Source organism: Mytilus galloprovincialis, chromosome 5 (assembly GCF_965363235.1).
Source record: "Mytilus galloprovincialis chromosome 5, xbMytGall1.hap1.1, whole genome shotgun sequence".
In the NCBI taxonomy this organism is placed as follows: Eukaryota; Metazoa; Mollusca; class Bivalvia; order Mytilida; family Mytilidae; genus Mytilus; species Mytilus galloprovincialis.
In genome coordinates, this window is record NC_134842.1 from 25,693,230 (window position 1) to 25,719,559 (window position 26,330).

Below are 26,330 nucleotides of genomic sequence, written 5' to 3' on the forward strand. Positions count from 1 at the left end.
CTGAATTACAGGCTCCTGACTTGGGACAGACACATACATATACACATACATGCATACTGTGGCGGGGTAAACATGTTAGCGGGATCCCAACCCTCCTCTAACGTGGGACAGTGATCGATGTAACAGTAAAATATAGGAACGAACTATAAAAATCAATTGAAAAGGGCTTAACTCATCAAATGGATACAAATAGAAATACATAGACAAAAACCAGAGTGGAATCGTTTTCGAAATTCTTGCACAAAACAGGGTAAAACATTCATATCTTATTATATTATAAATGTTCTTGTCCTGAATATTTATTTAACTTGCCACTGGACGTTAAAGACCATTTATATACATTAACCCTCAAACCCCTAAAATACTCTTAAAATAAATCATTTTTTTATTCACAATTTATTATGACCTGGGCTATTGAAATATTTTGCCATTATGGTCTATAAAGATATCAGATATCAGCTGGTTAGCTACTAAAAATTGCAATGACTCAACATCAAAATGTTTTTAAGTTCTGTTTCCTTAACTACTAACACTGTCGAAATAAAATGTACATGTATAAGGGTACTTACATTTTCTTTTCCTTCTCAGTGGGCTCCATTTTGCGTAATAACGGTTGAATAAAAAATATTCCTTTTATATATACCCGGCTGGAGCCCGTGCAACATCTGGTGCTGAATGCGTTTTAGAAAACTTCAAAGACCTTTAATTTTTTTTCTCACGCTCACAACTTACCCATATATAAACTCAGGCATGATAAAGGGAGCCGACAGGATGAAAGACAATGCCTTTAAAAGGTATTTTTGGAACATCAAAGTGTTATATTGTACGTCAAGAACGGGTAGCACGTCCACACGGGGTTGTAGAAAAGTATGCAGTCTTTCAATAAACAATAAATTAATTTACAATCCTCAATTAAGAGATCAAAGGAGTTTTTCTTTTCATCTTACATACTGTTTTAGCGTGGTTGTAACAATGATAACTACATCAACAGCACCACACAATTGCATAACATAAGGGTCAGATTCATTTCGTTGTATTTCGTTTCTTCATTTTTTCATTTCGTTTCGTTTCGTTATATTTCGTTTCGTTTCGTTGTATTTCGTTACGTTTCGTTGTATTTCGTTTCGTTTCGTTTCGTTTCGATTCCGTTTCTCACTTTATAAGTACCCGTATATAAAACAGTCAGTTTAACAGAATCAACGTGATTACTAATCAACTGACCTACCCTTTATTAAAGTTCTATAAATAACTTCAAAGGAAGGTGTCAAACGCGGAGCTGCGTTTGATGACAAATATAATACGTTTTTAGCAGTTAAAGTAAAAACAAATGTTACATTGTATTTGCGGTTTTTATAATCAATTTGTTTGATAATCGAAGTTCCAAAACATCCCTTACTCACTTTCACAATTTCATCATGACACGGTCAAGAAAACAGTGAGATTCTTTTATAATATCCCGGCGTAATGAAAGATAGAAATACTGTTTCAAGCGAAAGGTTAGTTTATTAATTTGTTTCTCTGTGTCTATATTTATTTCTAACTTGCAACCTAAATATTTAGCCGAATTCTGTACCGTATTACTGTATGCTTGGGATCCCAAGAAAATAAATATAAATGCGTATATGCATCTCATTCTGAATTTAGTTGTTTGTGGCGAACACAGTGAAGTCTGGCACGACCTCCGAAAATCAAAAAAGTAAAAAACAGATAGTATGAAAGGACAATTAAAAATCGCTGGTAAAAGTAGAAATTTTCGTTTGAAAAATATATTGGACAGGTGAGCAATTGTGATCTGTCTCGTCTCACTTTGCGTCCGTCTGTCCGCCCGTCTATTTGTAGATTGTTGTCAGGTGTAGATTAAGGCGGTTTCAGCTTGAAACTTTAATTTCTCGCTAATTTTACCACACAATAGTTCGAGATATCTACATTTCACCCCTTTAGAAGAATATTTCAATAGTTTTACCTAAAAAAACCTCCAAAAATTTTTCGCCTCGCTCCGCTCGGCGAAATTAAAACTTTGCGCCCCCCTAACTGGAAATCCTGGATCCGCCCCTGAATTCTACGTACTTTTCTTATATTTAAAGCAATTAACTATCTGCTCAGATTCGATATGGTGTTTGTATTTTTGTCGAACCTGTGATTTATGTCCCAAAAGCGAGACAAAGCGGCGTTAATATTTAGGTTCCGAATGTGGATAAAGTCTTTTGAATGACTATCCGTGAAATTTTACGAAAGTTGGACAGAAACTGTTTATGATCAAAAGAGTATTCAGAGCAATATAATAATGCAATTATATCTTTAATTTTCCCGCATTTTAAGGACAAAATGTATTTCTTTCTGCAATTAATAAGTGGTCGCAGTTTGGGCTTACATTTTTGTTATTTCTCAATTACATTAACTACTTGTCGAACCTTCATCGAATTTTATGAAAATGCCGAAGAAACTTTTTCTATGACTAATGTCTAAAGCTAACATTTTGAAAGCATTTGTTTTCGTTCATTTTTCCGTTCTTTTCTGATAGACAGATAGCCTGACTCTTCTTTACGCAATTATTTGTTTTACATGCTCAATTTATAAACCTTCAGTCCTGGTATCTATGATGAGTTTATTTACAACCACTGGGTCGATGCCACTGCTGGTGGAGATTTATTTCCCCGAGGGTATCACAAGCCCAGTAGTGAGCACTTTTTACGAATTGTCATTGATAGGGTTATATTTATAAATTTACCGTTTACAAATTTTTGAATTTGTTGAAATACTAAGGCTTTTCTACCTTAGGCATAGATTACCTTAGCTGTATTTGGCAAAACTTTTAGGAATTTTGGTCCTAAATGCTCTTCAACTTCGTACTTTATTTGGCCTTTTTAACTTTTTTGGATTCGAACGTCACTGATGAGTCTTTTGTAGACAAACGCTCGTCTGGCGTATATACTAAATTTAGTCCTGGTATCTATGATGAGTTTATTCATAGATTGTGAAATATTCCAGATCAAGAAAAAATATCAAAAGATTTTTTTTTAAATCCCTTTAAAGGAAATAATGATAAATTGATTAACTTTTTGTGGGAAGAAATCCTAGGTGTTCCAGATTTTTTTTTATATTGCACCTCTTAGAAATATTTTTTTTTTCGTGTTCATTAAACGGTGCTTTTGTCGATTGTATGCTCACTCACGGCACCCTTTAAACTTATTTATAAGTAATATTGGTTTGGGCGTTTTCTCTAAAACCAATGACCATTAGGCTAGCTTCCAGTTTAACACGATGAATAAGTTAACATATTACAAAATTTAACCAAAACTAATAAACCATTTAGATTCAAAAGTATGTCGCTATCAATGATTTTTTACTGACAGGAATCATTATGGTACATTCTCGATAGCTTTCCCTTTCGAACCCACTACCAGCATGTTCTTTAACATTGAGCGGTTGGTACCCCTAATATTCCTCGCCAAGGTTCGGGCGTACACGTAAAAATGACCCAGCTACGCCACTGATCTGGTTTTGGTGTTACAATATTTTCAATGTATTGCCAGTATGATTGGCTGAGTTGTTTTTGTACCTGATGTTTAATTTGCTTATACTTGTTTCTCATGTTGTCATTTCAAGACTTTTTCATCTTTTTATAAAGTCTGTCTCTCTTTTTCATTAATTTTCTTGTTTCAAATGTTACCCATGGGGTTTTATTTTTTGTAGTTAGCTTTTTGTGTGGAATATGCTCACTGACTAGTTCATTGAGTTTTGTTTTGAATTCTAGCCACAGTTCATCAACAGTATGTGTATCAACCTTTTTCTGTATGGTATACGTATGTTGTAAGTTGATTACTTCTTTTTTCATTGTTTCCGCCAGTTTGCCTTGTTGTAAATCGGCACTATAAACTATAAATGTCGGTTTGAAGTGTACTTTACAAATCCTTTGTTACAATATCTATTATAAAGTTGATAAAATATCTTATAAAGTTAGTAGATGTCTTATCAAGTATAAAACTATGATTGAGTCGGCCTGAATTCATTTTAAAAGTATTTAACTGTACTGAGATATAGCATTAACTTAAAATTCCGAAAAAAAATAAATATATAAAATATTCAAGATATCTTATATACTTTTACAAGATATCTGATTATCCCTTTAAGATGATATCTTGAAATTAAATAAACAGTGATAAATTCAAATTAATTTAAAAAAAAGTACTTAAAATACCTCGCAGTATAATGCGGAAAACAATCATCACTGGTAGGATTTTCGATTCTTTATTTTATTGTACGCTACTGTTACCCTAGCTAAAAAAGCCAAGAATAAGGAAAGAGAACATCAGTGGATAGAAAAGAAACCAGTATTTCGAGGAAATATTCTCGATTTTCATGCAAGAGGAGTAAGACTGCTTAAACAATTTGTCATAATCACAAAGGTTATCTTTTATTGTATAAATAGACACTAATATGTCATAATTAGCACCTGAAGTAATACTTTCACAATCCCGCATCTCTATTTATTTGTTTCAACTTTCACTTTATCCTAAAGTCATATGAAACCTCAAATCAGGAACATATATAATATGAGGCAGGCATTACCTGTGAATACACCTTCTCGCTAATCCCGGCTGACCCGGCTGCTTGAACTTTTGACGCATACAACAACCACTTATCCATTGTGGAGTCAGATATTTTGTTTTATGACGTCAAAATTTTACGGGAACCTGTGTGATTTCCAGTAATGGCGGACAAATAGCGATAAGGTGTATGGGGACAGAGTCTGTATGAATTTTTTTTTTTATAACTTACATATTTGTTAAAAAAAAGAAACGGAAATACCGTAACGTTTCCGATTTTGGTTCTGTTGTTAGGGATTTTACTTGTGACGTTATTTTTAAAAGTTATGAGGTCATGTTCAATGTAAACAAAGTCCCCATGTTAGATATACTGTTCCCAGCTCAAATTAAAAAAAAAATGATGCTTATGTTTTTTATAACTAAATGGATAGTTTTCATTATAAAACTTATGTACATATACTTTTTTTTCTGAAGAAAATTCTTTGATTTGTCCACTTTTGAAAAGAGTTTACTTTTTTTAATTGCTTGCTTCCAGGAAGCAATTGCTCGACTCATTTTCCTTTTCAGTATGCAAGTGGCTCTTCTCGTAAAAATCAGGTGATCACACTTTGCATGTATCTGTCATCATGGTCATTGAAATAAACTATTATTTGATTGTACATGATATACAGGTGTTCAATATCCATGCTTCTTTGTTGATTGTTTACTATATTAAAGGTGACGATCGGTAAACTATGGCTTCAAAATACGACAATTAATCAGCTGCCATATTTTCAATTCACAACATACACAACAGACACTTCTAGAGAAAAAAAATTGACGATTATACGATATGTTTGCGTAAAAAAAGATAAAATAGTGCACAGAAGACTAAGTTTATGATATATACATGCATTGATTCAAGAATTGGATAAACATTATTTTTCACCAATCACTTGTTTCATATGACTTTAATATCAAGGACAAGGATTTGTAAAGTAAAATGTAAGACTAAAACTAAACAAATCTGTGTCCTTATTAATTGATATTACCAGGTTTTTCAATAGGATATTCTTGCTTTTGACTCTTTTATGATCAAGTGCAATAAAGGGGGTTGGGTTGGGTTGACAATCGTGAACATAAAGTGGCAGCTGAGATGCTGAGGGTGAAACAAACAATTTTTTTTTCTCTGGGTCAAAAAACAATTTTTTTTTTTCAAAAAAAAATCCATATCTGCATTATATATTATGAGGACTCATCCGTACCAGCAGTGTTTATCAAATTATGTCGATAAACATAATAATGATAAAGCTTCAGATATTAGAAGTTCAATGAATCACATGTACAGTCGCTTGAAATTTAGTGATTAAAATATGAAAAAAATAAACAATATACATGATATATACATCTCTATTTCATGTATTTTTTTTATTTTTTTATTTTATTATCACTAATGTTCAAGTGACTGTGAATGAATGTTACTGTTAGTGTCAATAGAATGGCTGTTGTGATCACAAAATGAATCTCTCTCATGCTTTCTGAATTGGTTGCAATGTTAAAAATGAACTTATTTTCTAATAGACTTTCACTGACTTAATGCTGTAAATGATGATTTTTTTTTTAGATAACTGACAAAAAAAATCTGGAAAAATTTGCCAGAGTTGGTGAAACAATTTGAAAAAGATTTCCACACAATTGTGTTAGATTTTTCAGTTTTCAATATACAATTTATTAATACAATGTAAAGTAATTATGAATGGACATCATTGTAATTGAAGCTACAGCTAAATGGGAGAATAATTAATATAAGTTCTTGCTTCAGGATATCTATGAGGGAGGATTTTAAAGTCATGATGCTCTTTAGTTACATATCAAACTTTTAATCTGTGTGTATTTTGACGGGAATCATGTTCATGATGTCATGGATGTTAATAGTATACATTTTGTACTTTGTATTATTTTTTCCCTAACTGGCTAAGGGGCATGAGGGGTGTGGGAGTCCTCTGAACATGCATGAAACCTCAAACCCATTTCAGCCTGTTTATACGTTTGTTGTCTGAAAGATCAACAAAATTTTCATATTTTTACTGTACTTAAATATTTTTTTTAAAGATTGCTCACAGAATACAAACAGGACAAACAGGACAAAATGCCTAAAAAAATCAATGTAAATCTGAAATCAAGAGGACTAGTCAGAAGATTTCCCAATAATCATTTTCAAAATGTTTTATGTACATGTATGTGTGCTTTCATGTGATAATTTCTATTTTACTATATTCAAATAATACTTAATGCCAGTAGAATCACACCACATTAAACTAAGCAAGCCACTAAGGCATGTAAGGCTTTGTCTATCATGTCTATAGACAAATGATAGATATGTTATCAATCTGAAATAATTTTAAATTTTTTATTAGATGTCCAACAAATCAGGAAAACTTTATACATTTTTTTTAATGGAGATTGCAAAATAAATGTTTGCATAATGATAAACAAATTGGTAGATGCATGTTTGATTCCACTAGGTTATCACTGTATCATGTGTATGTATAACATGTATAAACAATATGATTTTCGTTTTTAATTTCAGAAAAGAGACAGAACTATCATGAGTGATAATCAGGATGAACCTCAGAGAGGAGACAGTGAGGTCATGGAGGTAGATGCTAAGGTTGGAGATAGTCAGATGGATGGGAAAGGAGGGTTTGTATATATATATAATCAAGTAATATACTATATGTATCTCCCTTAGTCATGCAAAGCTCTGATTCCTTTCACGGATTTGGCTATACTTTTTGGATCTTTTGGATTATAGCTCTTCATCTTTTATATAAGCTTTGGATTTCAAATATTTTGGCCACGAGCATCACTGAAGAGACATGTATTGTCGAAATGCGCATCTGGTGCAAGAAAATTGATACCGTTAATTTTATTATATATGAATAAACCTATAAACATGATAAAGGGCCTCAAAATGACTAGTGTGAAACATTTAACAAGAAATCCAATGGTGGAATCTATATAAAAAACAAGAAACACTTTTTAATCACTGCAATAAATGAAAACCAAACAACAAACTCCTTAACACATGTACAACAGCCTTCACACTTAACTTTTGAGTCCACAAGCCCAAAGCTGATTTTTTTTGAAAATTTTGGTTAGATTCTGTTAACTTGTAGAGAAGAATTTTACAAGCCCGAAAAGAATTTTACAAGCCCGAAAAGAAATTTTTCAAGCTCGAAAAGCAATTTTTCAAGCCAATGCCGTAGGACTTGTGGTTAGGGATGAAGACTGATACAATGTACATGTATTATTGTTAAAATTCCATCTCTTGTACATTTTGTAAGACTTATCTTCAAAATTAAACTGATCAAATTTGTAATAAGCATGAGCAACAAGACAGGTGACACATGTACATGTAGAACAAGATGTACTTATAACCCTTTAAGACTTACTTTTAAAAATAAAGAAGATATAAGTCCCGGAATATATAACGAAAATTCTTGGACTTATTTCAACCATGTAATACCAGAAAGGTGTACAGTTCTTTGGGAAAGTTTCTTCAAAATAAAAATATGTGCCCTTTTGTACTAAGAAGTGGTTTTTACAACAAAACAAAAGTTTTTATCACTAGAAATTGATCCCTCATTTAAGGTGTAATCATTACATTGAAGGGTTACTCTCATTCGAGGGGTTGTTCCCAACCTTTTGAATAGATTTCTTCACAACAACAGTTTTCTTTTCTAGACCACTAAATGAAAAAGTTGAGAAGCAAAACTATGCTTGAAACATGTGTGTCACTGAAACGACTTTAAAGTACCCACTCAAATCAATTATCTATATCAAAGTCAAAGGATAAAGTTTTAAATCAGAGATTTTTCTTGCTTTTGAACATTTTTCGTCATGATAACAGTTTTCTTTTCTGAACTATTATTATAAGAAGGAGAGGAGACGTCAAAATTTTACTTCAAACACGTGCATCACAAAGTGATTAATAAATCCTCTATGTGACATGTGATGGACGCCATTTAACCAAATCATTCTATCAAACAATAAAATCAACACCCTTATTAATTAGTCTTTTGTTGTCGATAGCTATAAAATGCAATCAGCTGATTATTGATTTTCTATCAAAATCTTAACGAGTTCAAGGTGAATACCGAGTATTGTCCGATCAGGTAAAGTCCAAGAAACCAGAAAAAAGTAAATAAACAAGATGGTTGAAAATAAATCGTTATATATATTTCTTTTGCCAAATTCTTTCGCCAATGATGAATTTTAATCGCCACAATTATTATTTTTTCGCAAATTGCGAAAATGGCGACCGCCAGCGGTAACCCTGCTTTAAGTGCACATAAGATCACTCATGATATTTTGTGGGTTTTATGTTTATGATGTTGCTCAGTCTCTTTATTGTGTAGTGTTTTGTAGACTGATGTTGCTCAGTCTCTTTATTGTGTAGTGTTTTGTAGACTAATGTCATTTTAATTTTTGGTCTTGATATTGCCAGTTATTAATCAACTTTGCAATTTTTGTTTCCTTTGTTATCTCAGGCCTATTTGTTGCAAGGTCATATCACATTATTTGAAATATCTCAACTCACATGAAAATTCTGATATGACTTTTATGAGTGATTACTAGTCAAATTGAGAAAAACCATCAAGACCTTGAATGATGTACTGCGTGATATATGGTAAAATGGTGGCGTTGATGATTTACTTTTTACTCTTAAATGGTAAAAGTCATCCAGAATCCTGATTATGCATGAAATAATAGCCACTGGAATTTTGCAATCAACAATCAATCATTAAATAGAAAAGTGACGTTATGAGCTCACAACATTTATCTTACACAATCATTAGGTTGCTGTTGTTACGGATAAAAATCTAGACTTAGAACTTGTCATTTCAAAAAAATATATTAAACAAGATCAAAACGAAATTAAAAGTAGCACTGGCATCAGTAGATTACCCTTTGGACATGTTGGAAAGTAAAAAAAAAATTTAAAAAATTCTTGATTATGATTGTCAAACTGTAGTCAAACAATCCCCTTTATCATGTTTATATATATTTACATTGTCAATTTTTTTATTTTTAAAGTGTAGAAGACACACCAGTATATATATATGCTATACCTTTTTTGCATTACAGTTATGACCAAGCTGATGCTGCAGGTTTATATCAAGAAGATCCATCTTCTCAAGGGAGACAGCAACCAGCTTTTAAAGATTTGTAAGTCAGATTTGTATACACACATTCCCCATGTCCATTCTCTATTCTGAAGTTAATCCTTCTTGTTCAATTATCTACAAAAAGATGCATTACTTCTATAACATTATCAGGCATGGTAATCTATTTGGTGAAATTCAGAGGAAAGCAAGAAAATTGACCTCATAACTGAATTTTGACCAATGAAGAACTTAGATCAAATGAACCACATGTTGATTAAATAGATATAATCAAAAGGTAAAGAAAAAGAAAATAAGTTAAGAAATGGGGAAAGAAAGATATTCAGTGATTGACCAAACAACACATTAAAAATACTTAACCATCCTTTTCTCACCAGTAACTTTTGTTTTTGTCTCCCTCTACAAAAGTTGTGGTCAGCAAAACCATGACGCCATAGGTGTCTCTTTTTCATGTTGTGTTGTGGCCCCGGTGGCTGATGCGTCAACAATTGTAAAATTTTCTGATTAAGTCTTTTTGATAACTTCATTTGATTGATCAATGATATTTTCAATAGAGTTGTAATACTATCAGTACTTATCAGTTCAAATCACTACTTTTTCAAGGCCCTGCCCCTATTTCATGGTCTAGTGACTTTGAATTATTTAGCAATTAACAATGTTAGTAAATATAAAAAAGCAGATGTGGTATGATTGCTAATGAGACAACTGTCCACAGGAGACCATAATGACACAGACATTAACAACTATAGGTCACTGTACGGCCTTCAACAATGAGCAAAGCCCATACTGCATAGTCAGCTATAAAACATGTAAAAGGCCCCAATATGACAATGTAAAACAATTCAAACGAGAAAACTAACAGCCTTATTTATATAAAAAAATGTTTATACTTGACATGTATATAAACCAACACCAAAGAGTGTGTCATAATTTATGTGCAACTTCCTAGGTCAAAGGTCAAGGTCAAAAACTTTGGTTTCAGTTGACAACCCCATGTCCTATGGTAAAGATCGTGTCCGCTCTATATCTTGAGAACCGTTATCATTTCAAAGTTTATACTTGACATGTTTATAAACCAACACCAAAGGGTGTGTCATAATTTATTTACAACTTCCTAGGTCAAAGGTCAAGGTCAAAAACTTTGATTTCAGTTGACAAACCCATGTCCTATGGTAAAGGTACAATTTTTTAATGCACATTATTCACAGCGGGGCCCACAGAGATGGCTCCAATCTCAATGATATCTAGTTAGCAATGTTGCTGTACATCAAATTGTCTTTTTTATGCCCCACCTACGATAGTAGAGGGGCATTATGTTTTCTGGTCTGTGCGTCCAATCGTCCGTTCGTTCGTCCGTTCGTTCGTCCGTTCGTCCGTCTGTCCCGCTTCAGGTTAAAGTTTTTGGTCGAGGTAGTTTTTGATGAAGTTGAAGTCCAATTGACTTCAAACTTGGTACACATGTTCCCTATGATATGATCTTTCTAATTTTAATGCCAAATTAGAGATTTTACCCCAATTTCACGGTCCACTGAACATAGAAAATGAAAGTGCATGTTTCAGGTTAAAGTTTTTCAGGTTAAAGTTTTTGGTCAAGGTAGTTTTTGATGAAGTTGAAGTCCAATCAACTTGAAACTTAGTACACATGTTCCTTATGATATGATCTTTCTAATTTTAAAGCCAAATTAAACTTTTGACCCCAATTTCACGGTCCACTGAACATAGAAAATGAAAGTGCATGTTTCAGGTTAAAGTTTTTCAGGTTAAAGTTTTTGGTCAAGGTAGTTTTTGATGAAGTTGAAGTCCAATCAACTTGAAACTTAGTACACATGTTCCTTATGATATGATCTTTCTAATTTTAAAGCCAAATTAAACTTTTGACCCCAATTTCACGGTCCACTGAACATAGAAAATGAAAGTGCATGTTTCAGGTTAAAGTTTTTCAGGTTAAAGTTTTTGGTCAAGGTAGTTTTTGATGAAGTTGAAGTCCAATCAACTTGAAACTTAGTACACATGTTCCTTATGATATGATCTTTCTAATTTTAAAGCCAAATTAAACTTTTGACCCCAATTTCACGGTCCACTGAACATAGAAAATGAAAGTGCATGTTTCAGGTTAAAGTTTTTCAGGTTAAAGTTTTTGGTCAAGGTAGTTTTTGATGAAGTTGAAGTCCAATCAACTTGAAACTTAGTACACATGTTCCTTATGATATGATCTTTCTAATTTTAAAGCCAAATTAAACTTTTGACCCCAATTTCACGGTCCACTGAACATAGAAAATGAAAGTGCATGTTTCAGGTTAAAGTTTTTCAGGTTAAAGTTTTTGGTCAAGGTAGTTTTTGATGAAGTTGAAGTCCAATCAACTTGAAACTTAGTACACATGTTCCTTATGATATGATCTTTCTAATTTTAAAGCCAAATTAAACTTTTGACCCCAATTTCACGGTCCACTGAACATAGAAAATGAAAGTGCATGTTTCAGGTTAAAGTTTTTCAGGTTAAAGTTTTTGGTCAAGGTAGTTTTTGATGAAGTTGAAGTCCAATCAACTTGAAACTTAGTACACATGTTCCCTATGATATTATCTTTCTAATTTTAATGCCTAATTATATTTTTTATCCAATTTCATGGTCCATTGAACATGGAAAATGATAGTGTGAGTGGGGCATCCGTGTACTTTAAACACATTCTTGTTTTCTTCAAATTTTCTAGCGATAGTCGAGACAACAGTTTATCTATACATGTAGTATAATACAGTAAATGCTTTACATTTTGTATATGTAGGAATCTAATCATCAGTTTATTATTTTTAGAAAAATACACGTAATCACAGAGATTGCAGATATTAGAGATGATGAATTTAATTCACAAACCTATAAAACTTGTGAAAATGTTGGGAAAGCTGTTATTGTTAGTAATTTTATGGATGGTTATGTACGAAGGGATAAAAGAGACTTGGATATCAGGCCGTTTGCCAAGAGTGATTGTGAGAAGCTAGAGGGAGCACTAAGAAAGATTGGATTTGAACCTTTGGACAAAAATCAAGGCAGTATGGTATACAAAAACCTGACAAAAAGTCAGTTTGAAGCCCTATACAGTAGAGGTAATATGATAGATATATCATAAGATTATAGAATATCTATTCTCTTAAAGCTGCATTTTAGCATATTTTTAAAGGGAAAATATGAATTAAATATCATATAAATTGGGATGGAAAGCACTTCACATTATATTTAATGAATGATGATTATATTTACATAGTGTCCCTAAGAAAATGAATTACAATAAACATTTTGTGGTCATACAGAATAGAAAAGACCTATCCTCCCAACACCCTTGTCTCTATTTGTTCTATATCTGAAACAGTTTTAACCACATTTTCAGTAAATGCAAAGTCTATGTATTGACATTATGCACATTGGAAACATTTATAAACCTAATTTATCAGCACCCAAACTAAGAAAAAAAGCAAAAAAATGTTAGCTCACCTAGCCAGAATGAAGCTATATATATACAAGACGGGGTGCAGACGAACCACAAATCTAGATTTTCAATGAAGTACAAATTATCTATTTATAGGGTTGTAGGCTTACTCTGGCAAAACAATGAAGTAAATAAAATCCACAAAAATGAAAAATAAAATATATTGTCAATATATAAATATCACAATCCATGTAAACTTATACACAAGAAAAGAAATGAATTCTTGGTAATCTATTTCAATTTTCTTTGACTATTAGTTGCCAAGGAGATCAACTACAGACCTAAAGGAGCAGCAGGATATACATCTGTTCTGTTTTTTGTCATGTCGTATGGGAGATCAGGACTAATAAGATGTCATAGAGAACCAGGAGAAAAGGGAGACCATCCATTTGTAGAACAAAAACACCTGCAGGAAGCCTTCCAACCACAAAATAATCATTCACTGGCCTTGAAACCAAAGTTATTTATTATCCAGGTTTGTAAAAGTTTTATGATTACATCATTGAGTTGACAAAAGAGAACTGACAAAAATCAAGTAGCTATCTTATCAATATTGCATTTCATTGCTTCTGTACTAATCAATGTACAAAAAATACAAATACTGTGGAATCATTATTATTGTTGAATACCAATTTTCATGTAATTAAGGGTTTAGGAATAAGAATAAGATTAAGAATTTTATTAGTCTAAAATCCAAAAAATAGGATTGTTATTAAAATACGAAACAAAAACAAAAACAAACAGACAGGCATATTAATTACAAAACGATAGACATTAAACACTACAAACATGAAGCATTGAAAAAAAAAATATAGATTGATACACAAAATTAAATGTTCAATAAATGACAAATTTAGTTTACTATAGTCTTGTATGCAGACTTCCCCAAAACAACAAAATTAGATTTCCACGAACATATATTAAGTTTTTCCTTAATACAAGAAAATTGGTACTCACAAAAATAAATGAATCAACAGTAAAGCAAGATACATCAATTCAGACAGAATAATTTCAAAGGAATAACTCAGTAATGACATGTCTCAATTGGAAATAGGGTAACATATATAAAAGTATGTAGTATACATTGCTTTTGAAAACCATGTGACACCAATTGCTAAATAAACTAATGTCCATGTGTAAGTATTTACAAAAAATCCTCTTTGTAATAGTTTGGTCATTTGATTCCAACAAAATAAACAAATATTGTATTTGCCAACCATGTAGTCTAGAATAAATGTAAAAATAACAATTATCATGATTATGAATAAACGTATTTACACTTGTGGTATTTAGCTGAATCTTGCCCCCGAATGACCTTAGATCTACTCCGAATCACCTTTTGACATCAAGCAATAATCAGTTTTAAATTGTGACGTCAAATAATTTAAATTATGATGTCAAAGTTTACGGGAACCTGTGTGATTTTACGTAATGGCGGACAAATTTGCATAAAAGTGTAAATACGTCTATAGTTTCAAACATATTAAAAAGATAAGTTATTTTATGTGGATTCGTTTTGATTTAATTGCTTCACATTTTATAGCAAATAGGACACACTAAACAAATCTGTATACCAGTAAATATGTAACAAATGATTTGTTTCCAGAAAATTGACTAAAATGTGAAAACAATATTATATGTATTTACATGTTGATAGATATAGATTCATGGACATTCAATCATTCAAAAGGGACTGACAACAAGCATTATTTTGACTTCAAACTTTAAACATGAGGTTCTCTTTTATTCAGACTATTCCTGAAGCCACATCTGAGGCAGATGCAATAGGTGGTACTGAAGTAACAACCACCAAAAGGATACCAAGAGAGGCAGATTTCTTAACATATGCCTGTGATCAATATTGTATAAAAGGTGGGTGGTATGTGTATAGATATTAGAAGGTGTGGTTTGAGTGCCAACAGGACAACTCACTATCCAAGTCTCAATTTGTAAAAGTAAACCATTATAGGTCAAAGTACGGTCTTCAACAGGGAGCCTAAGTTCACACAGAATAGCAAGCTATAAAGAACCTCAAAAATGTCTACTAAGTGTTAAACAATTTAAACAGGAAAAACAACGGTCTTATCTATATTAGAAAAATAAGAAACAAGATTCTCATAAACCACATCAACAAAGACAACCACTGAACATCAGGTTCCTAGTAGATGTGTTCAAATTTTAGTACTCTTCATTTTTATTATTTTCGTTAAAAAAGTAACAAAAAAAAAATTAAGATGTGCATTTTAGGAGGTGTCAGTGGCACACACAATTTGTTTAAGTTTGCAATAAGTCAGTTAAAGAGAGAACCACTAATGGTAAGTCAATGATGTTTTGTACACATTTGTATTAGCATTTGCACATATCGTTTCCATAAAGATTATTTGGTGCATCCTCAGTCATGGTCTATTGACTAGGTAACTAGAACTAGGGCTAGGTAACTAGCTTGGTTTACATGTTGAAGTTTGTAATTACCTGTTTTAGGGGAACCACTTATGAAAGATCAACAAAGTATATAAGTGTATTTGGATTGATACATTTTATTTCTACTGAGATTTGTTGGCCCTGTATTTAATCATTTTTATTGACATTTATGCATGTAAAAAGTATTGCCATTTTAATTTTCAACACTTGCATATTGCTATTAAATTACAATTACATACAGGCTAGTCATGTTTGTTCAACAGTTTATTTGTGCAAATTAGACTGTAGACCTGAATAGCACATCATGAGAAGGCAGATCCATTTAATTTTAAGATTGATATTCCTTTCATTGAAAATTCGTCAATGTAATTGTGCTTTTGTTTTAAAAGAGATGGCTGCATATATTATTTGACTAATTATTCACAATGCTATTTTTCAGATAACAATGTCTTTATTGACTCGGTAGTGCATGTTTTAAACAATCTAGCCAAGGAGAAAGAGGAGAACAAGCCTGCCATGGAGATACAGAAAGTTTTAATAAGAATGAACAAACAGTACAAAGACACTAGAGCAAACAAAAGTTGGAAACTGCCCTGTGTTACATCTTCTCTTACAAAGCAGTTGATTCTGTTTTGATTTTTACATAAAGGGACAAATTTCTAACAATGGAAACAAAAAGCCCTCCTGAAGGAAAAAACAAATCACCATTTAAAAAAAAATCATTGGTGTGTACTAATTTGACCAATTTTCTCTGTATTTTAAAAAATGAAAAACAATTTTGTTTAATCATTTATAATGATATTTTGCATAATATGCTATTGCACAATAATATGAAGTTTTTATTGAGAAGTACTGGGTCCCAGGTATATACAAGTATTAAAGTGTATGTCATATCCATAAGATTATAAGATTCAAGAAATGTGAATGCCATCCATGTTAAAATAAAATCTTTATTTGGAAACCTTGAGGTGATTAGGACATTTCTTTATACTGGATTTCATTATTAATTTACTGCTAATGTGGTTTTATATTGGTACATGTATCATGCACTATAGATGTTTGAAAGTTGACATATTTTGTATGCATTTGTCTGGAATATTATTGCTACTCAGAAATTATAGAAAACAATTTTATAAGAGTATTGACAAATTACCAGCAATTATTTTTCTATGATTTTTTGTTGAGTTATGATGATATGGATTGCTAAATTCTTTCAGGTTACATGTTTTGGATAGGCATGTGTTTGAGAAACATATCTTACTTAAATATGTAAATGAGGTATCACAGAAATGTAATTTTTATCTTTTGTACTTGTATGTGAAAGGTACAGCTGTAATGGGATTGTCAATCTGCCCAATAGTTCATATCAAATTGTCATAGAAAGATTTATATATTTTTTTTACATAATTATTTAAATTGACTTTTAATGGATTTTAGCAGAGCCATATGAGATATTGGTATCAATAATTAGTGTCCCCATTAAACATGTTAATAAGCATTTTCATTATTCATTGTAAGCTTATTCCAACATAGCCAAAAGTGATGTACCAATTTAATACATATATATATAGAAGATTGAAATGATTTATTTCTCAAATTTTTGTGCTATTTTCACATTTCCTGACCGGTGTGAGAAAAAATATTTCTCATCACTAGTAAAACATCTGTTCTCGTCAAATGATTCATTGGTTGAAGATCAATTGTGACGTTAAATTTTCTTCTGAATTTTCTTATTGTGACGTCATGAAAAAAGGAGACCATGCCTGATGACGTCACATCAAAAGTGCACAACTTTCCTCAAATCTTTGAAAAGGAAGGATGAAATCATAAGAAAAACAGATTCCACCACTGTAACTCGTGTATTATGATATTTCTCCACTCTCAACAGTTAAATTTTAATTATTTAAAAAGCTTGGCAAGCCTCCCACTTTAAATATTAAAATTTAACTGTCGAGAGTGGAAAAATATCGTAATACACTTGTTGCAGTTGTGGAAGCTATATTTCTATTGACCATATCTTGATTATAGTTTGTAAATTATTTTGTTTTTTTCAACCAACATTGTCACTAAGGTTTTTATAATATTATAACAGGGTAAAATAAAAATAACAACCTATACTGTTAATTCGTTAATTACTGTGTACATTGATTATTTTGTTTTTTAAAGAATGGATTAATCATTGCAATTTCAGGGAAATCTCCTTATAGATATACATCACTCATTTGTTAATTTGCAATAATTTCTGAATTTACATCTTTTATTGCACTCATCTATTTCCAGTTGTAATTTTAAAATTGTTTAATTTGATTAGGAAAAGGTTGCTGTGTTATTTCTTCATGTTTATTATTCACAGACCATATGCTCTAGCATGGAGTCAAGGTCGTTAAACACCTCTCTTGTTGTAGAGTTCATTGAAAATTGAAAAAAAAAGATGATTTGTATAGATGTTGATTTATTTGTTCTAAATATGATCATAATGCTAAACTTGAGAAGCTCACTACAAATGTATACTTTATTTTTACTTATGTTTGAAGGTTGAAATTACCTATTGACTGGTGCAGGCTTAATATGATAACCTATATATTGATTTTATACTAAATAATCTAATGGGAAAAATCTAATTAATATATTGATATCATTGTTATTGATTAACACATTGTGAGTTGATTTTTTTTACCATATATAGTTATTAAACAGAAAACATTTATAAACATAGTGCTACTTTTCTCAAACACTTACATGCAGTTGTCAGATCAAAAGCATCCTTGGTTACATTTTCTGTCAAAATTCCTGAAATTAGAATGTTTTTAAATGAGACAGTATTTTTATGCCCCCACAATAACAGAGAGGAAATCAAGTATTATCCTTGTTTGTCTGTTGATTTCCGTTCTGTACCTTTAGTTTGCCTCTGACAGCCAAATTTCATAAAATTCATACACAATGCTTTTTACCAAAAACTGTTTGTTCATAACATTATATGTAAGTGAGGGAGGCATCATCTGTGTCCCATGGATACAAGCCCCATCAAATTTTTAAAATAGATCTGCATTGATGTTGATTTTTTGCACATATATATAGATACTTATGTCTGGGGTTGATGTTTTAAACTAGCCTGGCCTTAAAACCACATGAGCTAATGCATCCCTTTGAATCTATTGTCCTTCTGTTGAAACAAAAATCTTCTGCTTTGAAACTGCTGGGCTAATATAACTACACTTTACATGACTGTTTAATGCATCAAGTAAGAAAAATTGCATCAAGGGATTTGATCCCTTGACAACCATAGCCTCTGTTTACAAAAGTAGAACATGAGGTTTAACTACAAATTTGGACTCAAAAGCTTGAGTAGTGAGAGAAAATGTCAATCGAGTAAAATTAATCAGCAGGTTGATGTCTATCTCTGGTGGAAATTTCAGAAACACTATTATATTACATAGGAAAACCTTCTTTGAGAGATGATTGTCCCTGATATGTCCATTTTCAGCAAATGTCGTAAAGTTTTTGGCTTACACTTCATAAATCAAAGCAGATTAAACAAAAAATTGGCAGGTCATCATGACAAGTTTTATCTCCTTAGGTATTAAATAAAAATTGACAAAAATAGTTTTGTTGTTATTCCCTTAAATTTCCTTTTTAGCTCACCTGGCCCAAAGGGCCAAGTGAGCTTTTCCCATCACTTTGCGTCCGGCGTCCGTCGTCGTCCGTCGTCGTTAACTTTTACAAAAATCTTCTCCTCTGAAACTACTGAGCCAAATTTAATCAAACTTGGCCACAATCATCATTGGGGTATCTAGTTTAAAAAATGTGTCCGGTGACCCCGCCAACCAACCAAGATGGCCGCCATGGCTAAAAATAGAACATAGGGGTAAAATGCAGTTTTTGGCTTATAACTCAAAAACCAAAGCATTAAGAGCAAATCTGACATGGGGTAAAATTGTTTATCAGGTCAAGATCTATCTGCCCAGAAATTTTCAGATGAATCGGACAACCCGTTGATGGGTTGCTGCCCCTGAATTGGTAATTTTATGGAAATTTTGCTGTTTTTGGTTATTATCTTGAATATTATTATACAGATAGAGATAAACTGTAAACAGCAATAATGTTCAGCAAAGTAAGATTTACAAATAAGTCAACATGACCGAAATGGTCAGTTGACCCCTTAAGGAGTTATTGCCCTTTATAGTCAATTTTTAACCATTTTTCGTAAATCTTAGTAATCTTTTACAAAAATCTTCTCCTCTGAAACTACTGGGCTAAATTAATCCAAACTTGGCCACAATCATCTTTGGGGTATGTAGTTTAAAAAATGTGTCCGGTGACCCGGCCATCCAACCAAGATGGCTGCCACGGCTAAATATAGGACATAGGGGTAAAATGCAGTTTTTGGCTTATAACTCAAAAATCAAAGCATTTAGAGCAAATCTGACGGAGTGAAATTGTTTATCATGTCAAGATCTATCTGCCCTGAAATTTTCAGATGGATTCGACAACCGGTTGTTGGGTTACTGCCCCATAATTGGTAATTTTAAGAAAATTTTGACGTTTTTTGTTATTATCTTGAATATTATTATAGATAGAGATAAACTGTAAACAGCAATAATGTACAGCAAAGTAAGACCTAAAGATAAGTCAAACATGACAAAAATGGTCAGTTGACCCCCTAAGGAGTTATTGTCCTTTATAGTCAATTTTTAACAATTTTCATAAAATTTGTAAATTTTTACTAACATTTTCCACTGAAACTACTGGGCCAAGATCATTATAGATAGAGATAATTGTAAGGAGCAAGAATGTTCAGTAAAGTAAGATGTACAAACACATCACCATCACCTAAACACAATTTTGTCATGAATCCATCTGCTTCCTTTGTTTAATATTCACATATACCAAGGTGAGCGACACAGGTTCTTTAGAGCCTCTAGTTTGGCAAATATCGGTGTGTTTTATGATCTTCAAACTATTATAGATTGAGAGGAATCTCCAAAAGTAAAAATTACCAGAAATAAGATCTGCTGTAACAAATAAGTTAGAATGACAAAATTGTACATTTACAATGATTAACCCCTTATTGGAGTATTTGCTGATGTAGGATGACTTGTACTATATTTTTTACAGGAACTAGAGCAGATAGAGTGTTTTAAAAGTAAAAATGTTTAGCAAAATTCGACCAAATCGTCAATTGAATCATAACGGGAGTTAATGGCTATGCAAGACGAATTGTACACATTTTTTTGTTGTTAATTGTTGAGACTATAAAGGACAGAGTGAGATTTTATTATACAAAAATGTTCAGCAAAAAAAGGTTTTCTAAGATGTCAACTTGGCTGTAATAGTCAATTGCTCCCTTGCAAGAGTTTAATGCTCTAAGCTACTATTGTTTTCAAAAACTTTTAATAGATTATTATAGTAAATGTGTACAGTACAGCAAAATGATAATAGTTATCAAAGGTACCAGGATTATAATTTATAAAATATGCAAGAAACACATATTTGTAAAGCCAAACAAGTAAAAAGTTGGAAGAGAATTGAGGACTTAAAATTCCAAAAAGTTGTGCCAAATACGACTAAGGTAATCTAATCATTGGATAAGAAAATTCTTAGTTTTGACAACAGGAAATTTATTAAAATTAAAAAAAAACACATTTGATATGAGGAGTCAGTCTTAGATATTTGGGAGAAAAAAATTGACTCTGATTTTTGCCTTAAACAAGTTCTGGCCAGAACTGGATTAAAAAACAGTAATCTTGTCCATTTTTTTGCTATTAGAATGTTACGGCCAGAAATTGCCTTTAAATTGTAGCCAACAAAAGACACAAATCAATAATAAAATTTAACAATATTTAATATACAAAAGTTTACAAAAGGTATTACACAAATATTACTGTTAACTTAACTGTCAAAATATGAGTCCAATCAGTTATCTTTATCTGTATCCGGAAATCTTTCGGAATCCAATTTGAATATTACGTTCACTACTAATGTCACAATCCAGTATGATGTTGTTTGTAGAATAAAAGTGTCAATCCAAATGCTGTGAATACTAATGTCTATCAATGTCTATGTCCAAGTTTTAATTATGAGAGTTTAACTTTAGTGTCTGTATATATAGTGTTGTCAATGGAAAATTCTAGAACACTCTATAATGGAACATTGTGGAAAATCCTGGAAAGTTACAACGGAAGTTTCTGGAATAACGTAGAAGTTTAAATTACGCATCTTTTATAAGGATCATTCTAGAAAGTTCCAATCATTCTGTGATTGTTCCAGTGATTCCTAAACTGCACAATTATAAGATTATTTGGTAAACAACTATCAGGCCATACAACACAAATTAGGCCAACATAAATAAACATAATAATTACAATATCATAACAAGAAACAAAAATTTCCAACAGAATTATTTAACATTAAATGAGCATGGTAAACAAAAATGGGCGTATTTTTATGCCCCACCTACGATAGTAGAGGGGCATTATATTTTCTGGTCTGTGCGTGCGTCCGTCCGTTCGTTCGTCCGTCTGTCCCGCTTCAGGTTATAGTTTTTGGTCTAGGTAGTTTTTGATGAAGTTGAAGTCCAATCAACTTCAAACTTGGTACACATGTTCCCTATGATATGATCTTTCTAATTTTAATGCCAAATTAGAGATTTTACCCCAATTTCACGGTCCACTGAACATAGAAAATGATAGTGCTAGTGGGGCATTCGTGTACTGAGGACACATTCTTGTTTGTGGCTGTGTTTGCATGTCTGACCAGAATGTCTGTTTCGCCAAACTGATATATTGAATACATTTTTTTAAGACCAGACTGCAACCTGCCTGCTGGGTGTGGCCTTTCTGTCTCCATTTGTCGACCGTCATTCATAAATTCGTTGTCATAAGACTCATTCGTAGCCTTTGGTTGATTTGGAACCCCTCACTTCCCTTAATTTTTGTTGGATGAAACAAATCAACCAAACATTGGGATAAAAATTGCTTGATTGTCTTTTTAACACTTGTAGTATTGTAAATTTCGTCGAATAGCCAGTCGTATATGTTGTTTACAACAAGATTTCTGTGAGGTTATGATAACTTAACTTACAACATTTACAAACCGGGGGAAATTTCCTTGTCTATTTTTTACTGACAAGTCCCACATCAAAATCAGTACATTATATAGCTTTGGATCCGTACTATCATTTTATGAAAGACAATTAATAGGGAGAATACAGGATCGAAAATGTCCAACCCTTAATTATGCTTTACAGCAACTACAAAATAAGCATGCCCCACGACAAGAACCATTTGAAAATTGCATGTTACACTTATTTTATGTTTTTAGCTTCGCTCGGCAATCATTAAAAACTTCGCCCCCCTTTCCAAATCCTGGATCCGCCCCCTGGTGTCAGTCCTTAATATGCTTTTAGTAGACAAGATGGGAGGTTTCCTTTCAGTCATCCTAATACTCTACACGATTTGTTGCATAGACTCCTCTGTGTCGGCCATAGGGGATGTTTACTCTAAGATATATAGTAGTAATCAAATAATAATAAATTGGTAATAAAAATTGGAGTTTGATATCTGGAGAGTATGTTGAAATGATGTTTTTTTCTACTTCCAAATCAATGTCGACATGTAAGAATCTCATACCCTAAATAAACGCCCAAATATTTCTCTGTAGCACACATAGTCGTTTATGAACAGCCTTATTTCCGATGTTACTTGTTCTGCTTCATGTCGGTCATGTGGACAAGGAATTGGAATGGTCCGAGAACCGTTCATTAATTACGTAATGATAGTACTGTTAAAGTTTCAGACTAAACTCGAATCGCTACCACACACTGAGATATTGTAGATAGAAATGCGTTAATCCAAATCAAGATGTTTTGTCAGCGCACCATAGTTGTGAAGTTTACATTGTAATAGCTCGTGCAGTACGGTGTCGAATCCTTTTTCAAAAATCTAAAATAATTATATCAGTTTGTTTCCTGATGCCCAATGACAGTATTAGTTGTCCAGTCGTGTGTAACACGTTATTAATTTTGTTTTTTTTCTTCTGAATGTAAATATGTTGTCGGCTATTTAGGATGTTGTGATTTTGAAAGTGCTGCAATAGGTTCGAGCAAATGCCATGTTCCAGTAATTTGCAAGTGATACATGTTAGAGGAACTGGTCTGTAATTACTCGGGATGGTTCTGTCGTTCTTTTTGAATACACATGGCATATATTTGTACTTTTCTATTCATCTGCCAGTGGATGTTGGTTCTTCTGTTGATGGATTGTTTGAGAAAGTCAGACATTTCCTCTGATATGTAACTAGGTGCCTATTCTTTCTGTAGTCAGTCTGGAGTGTTAACCATCATATTTTGAAACGCATTAACGTTTTCAAGTATCTTCTCCATTCTTTTGGTTGTTACTGTTATGTTTCTCATTTTGTCTACACAAGGAGTTTTGTATAAAATGGATACATATTCTGTCTTGTTAGGGGGAGGGTTGGGATCCCGCTAACATGTTTAACCCCGCCACATTATTTATGTATGTGTCTGTCCCAAGTCAGGAGCCTGTAATTCAGTGGTTGTCGTTTGTTTATGTGTTACATATTTGTTTTGCGTTCATTTTTTTTACATAAATAAGGCCGTTAGTTTTCTCGTTTGAATTGTTTTACATTGTCTTATCGGGGCCTTTTATAGCTGACTATGCGGTATGGGCTTTGCTCATTGTTGAAGGCCGTACGGTGACCTATAGTTGTTAATGTCTGTGTCATTTTGGTCTTTTGTGGATAGTTGTCTCATTGGCAATCATACCACATCTTCATAACTAACGGAACGACCATTTAACTTCAAAACAGTATTGGGGTCACGACATATACAAATATTCTGAATCTGGATATTCCCCATACATTCAAGTTTTAAATTTTGAAGAAAAATAATAATCTGATTTTTTGTGTCGAAAAAAAAAAGATAGCGGTATGCGGGAAAAGATTACTGACTCTAACAAAACGCCAAAACCTCTTGAAGCTAAATGGTAATCCTATTTGAGCTGATGATCATATATTTTCATGTTCATTCGATCATTTTAATTATTTGAAACATATCAAAGATACCAGACTTATAATTTATAAGCATGGCATGCGTTTCTTATACATGTAGATACATTCAAGACTCATCAGTGACGCTCGTATCAAAACACAGGTATACGGCTAAATCAAGTACTAATTAAGTTTAAAAGCATTAAAAAACGAAAATTCCAAACGTTTTGCCAAATTAAACTAAGGCAAACTAACCATAGGGCAGAACAAAACTAAGTACGTGTTCCTAAAAAGTCAACATTTATCATAGTAAATTTACGGGAAATAAACAATGTCATATATAGATATAGAAAGATGTGGTATGACTATGAGTTCCATTATGAGAAAACTCTCCCTCCAAGTAACAATGTATAAAAGTAAACCATTATAGGTCAAGATACGGCCTTCAACACGGAGTCGTGGCTCACACCGAACAACAAGCTATAAAGGGCCCCAAAAATTACTAGTGTAAAACCATTCAGACTGGAAAACCAGGGTCTAATTTATATAAAAACGAGAAACACGAATGAACTACATAAACGACGACAACTAATATACTGTACATCAGATTCCTGACTTAAACATTTGCAGCGGGATTAAACGTTCATGTCAACACACACGTGCTGACATAGTTGAAAGCCGTATGGTGACCTATAGTTGTTAATTTCTGTGTCATTTTGGTCTCTTGTGGAGAGTTGTCTCATTGGAAATCATACCACATCTTCTTTTTTTTTTTTTTTTTTTATAGTGACTGGATTGCGATCAAAGGTATACATCGATAATGTATTGTGTTTTGAGACCATGCAATTAGTCCCCCATCCCCATTTTTATTTGCACCAATTACGCCGATGCCTTAAAGTGGCATAATCTACGAGATGTAAAACATTTAGATAATTATGTTTTTTTCTCAATCATAATCGGCATTAATAAAAGTGAAATATTGAAAAATTAATTTGCTTTGAGCGGCCAGTTTGATTCAATTTGGCAAAATAAATTTTGAAATATTGCTGATGGAATATTCCGAATTGAAGCCAGAGTTGAAATTGAATTACGCAAGCATTATGCGTGTTCCGCTATTGAACGAAAAAGAAATGCCGCAACATCGATTCAAGTGAAACAACATCAATATAATTTTTTATTTGGTAAATCATTTGATTCACAGCTTCGATCCACATTACGTCATTCTTATACAGGTTAAATTATTGATCAAACAGACCTAGAAAATCACCAAATTGCTCGAGTTGGCTATCTATATGTACCTATATTTATGTTCATTTCAGGTTATACGAGTCAGACCGTCGGCATTCACCTCGATAGTGATTTAGATTGCGTCTAGACTAAAATCAGAGACATATAATACACTCGAAATGATGATATATATTTTTCATGCCAAGAAATTGCCTCCGTTGAAATTCTGCAAACACCCCATAGAGCAAATTACATGGATGATTAATATTGACCATTTGGTATATGGCCGTGTTCTAAGCGACACGTACATGAAGGTCATAAATTAGTTTCTTAAATGAAATCAAATCTTTAGCTACTAATGGCTGCCGTAGGGGGTCGACCGGAATTTTTAGCGATGATTTCTTGGCATGGATTCATTTTGTGAGCCCCCATGCATTGTAAATTGTTTTTTTTAGACTTTTTATAATTTGGATTGATAGGTT

General features: G+C 32.4%; 1 protein-coding gene and 1 long non-coding RNA gene across 2 annotated transcripts in view; one reads left to right on the plus strand and one right to left on the minus strand.

Annotated features, from left to right (window-relative positions):
- The window catches only part of LOC143075489 (uncharacterized), a 391,914-nt gene that overhangs the window by 55,030 nt on the left and 310,554 nt on the right, over positions 1-26,330 (minus strand). The gene's annotated exons all lie outside the window — the stretch shown is intronic.
- On the plus strand, positions 4,288-16,293 carry LOC143075477 (caspase-3-like). Its single transcript, XM_076250899.1, has 7 exons — positions 4,288-4,370; positions 7,117-7,229; positions 9,678-9,758; positions 12,525-12,814; positions 13,452-13,669; positions 14,946-15,066; positions 16,055-16,293. Exons 2-7 carry the CDS (start codon positions 7,135-7,137, stop codon positions 16,249-16,251), a joined length of 1,002 nt encoding a protein of 333 aa, XP_076107014.1. The 5' UTR covers positions 4,288-4,370; positions 7,117-7,134; the 3' UTR covers positions 16,252-16,293.

What these genes read in the sequence shown, in the direction of transcription:
- LOC143075477 (XM_076250899.1), top strand. Translation starts at nt 7,135, where the DNA reads ATGAGTGATAATCAGGATGAACCTCAGAGAGGAGACAGTGAGGTCATG. An exon ending in TGAAGCCCTATACAGTAGAG is followed by an intron (nt 12,815 to 13,451) that starts GTAATATGATAG and finishes TTTGACTATTAG; the next exon opens with TTGCCAAGGAGATCAACTAC. An exon ending in TGATCAATATTGTATAAAAG is followed by an intron (nt 15,067 to 16,054) that starts GTGGGTGGTATG and finishes GCTATTTTTCAG; the next exon opens with ATAACAATGTCTTTATTGAC.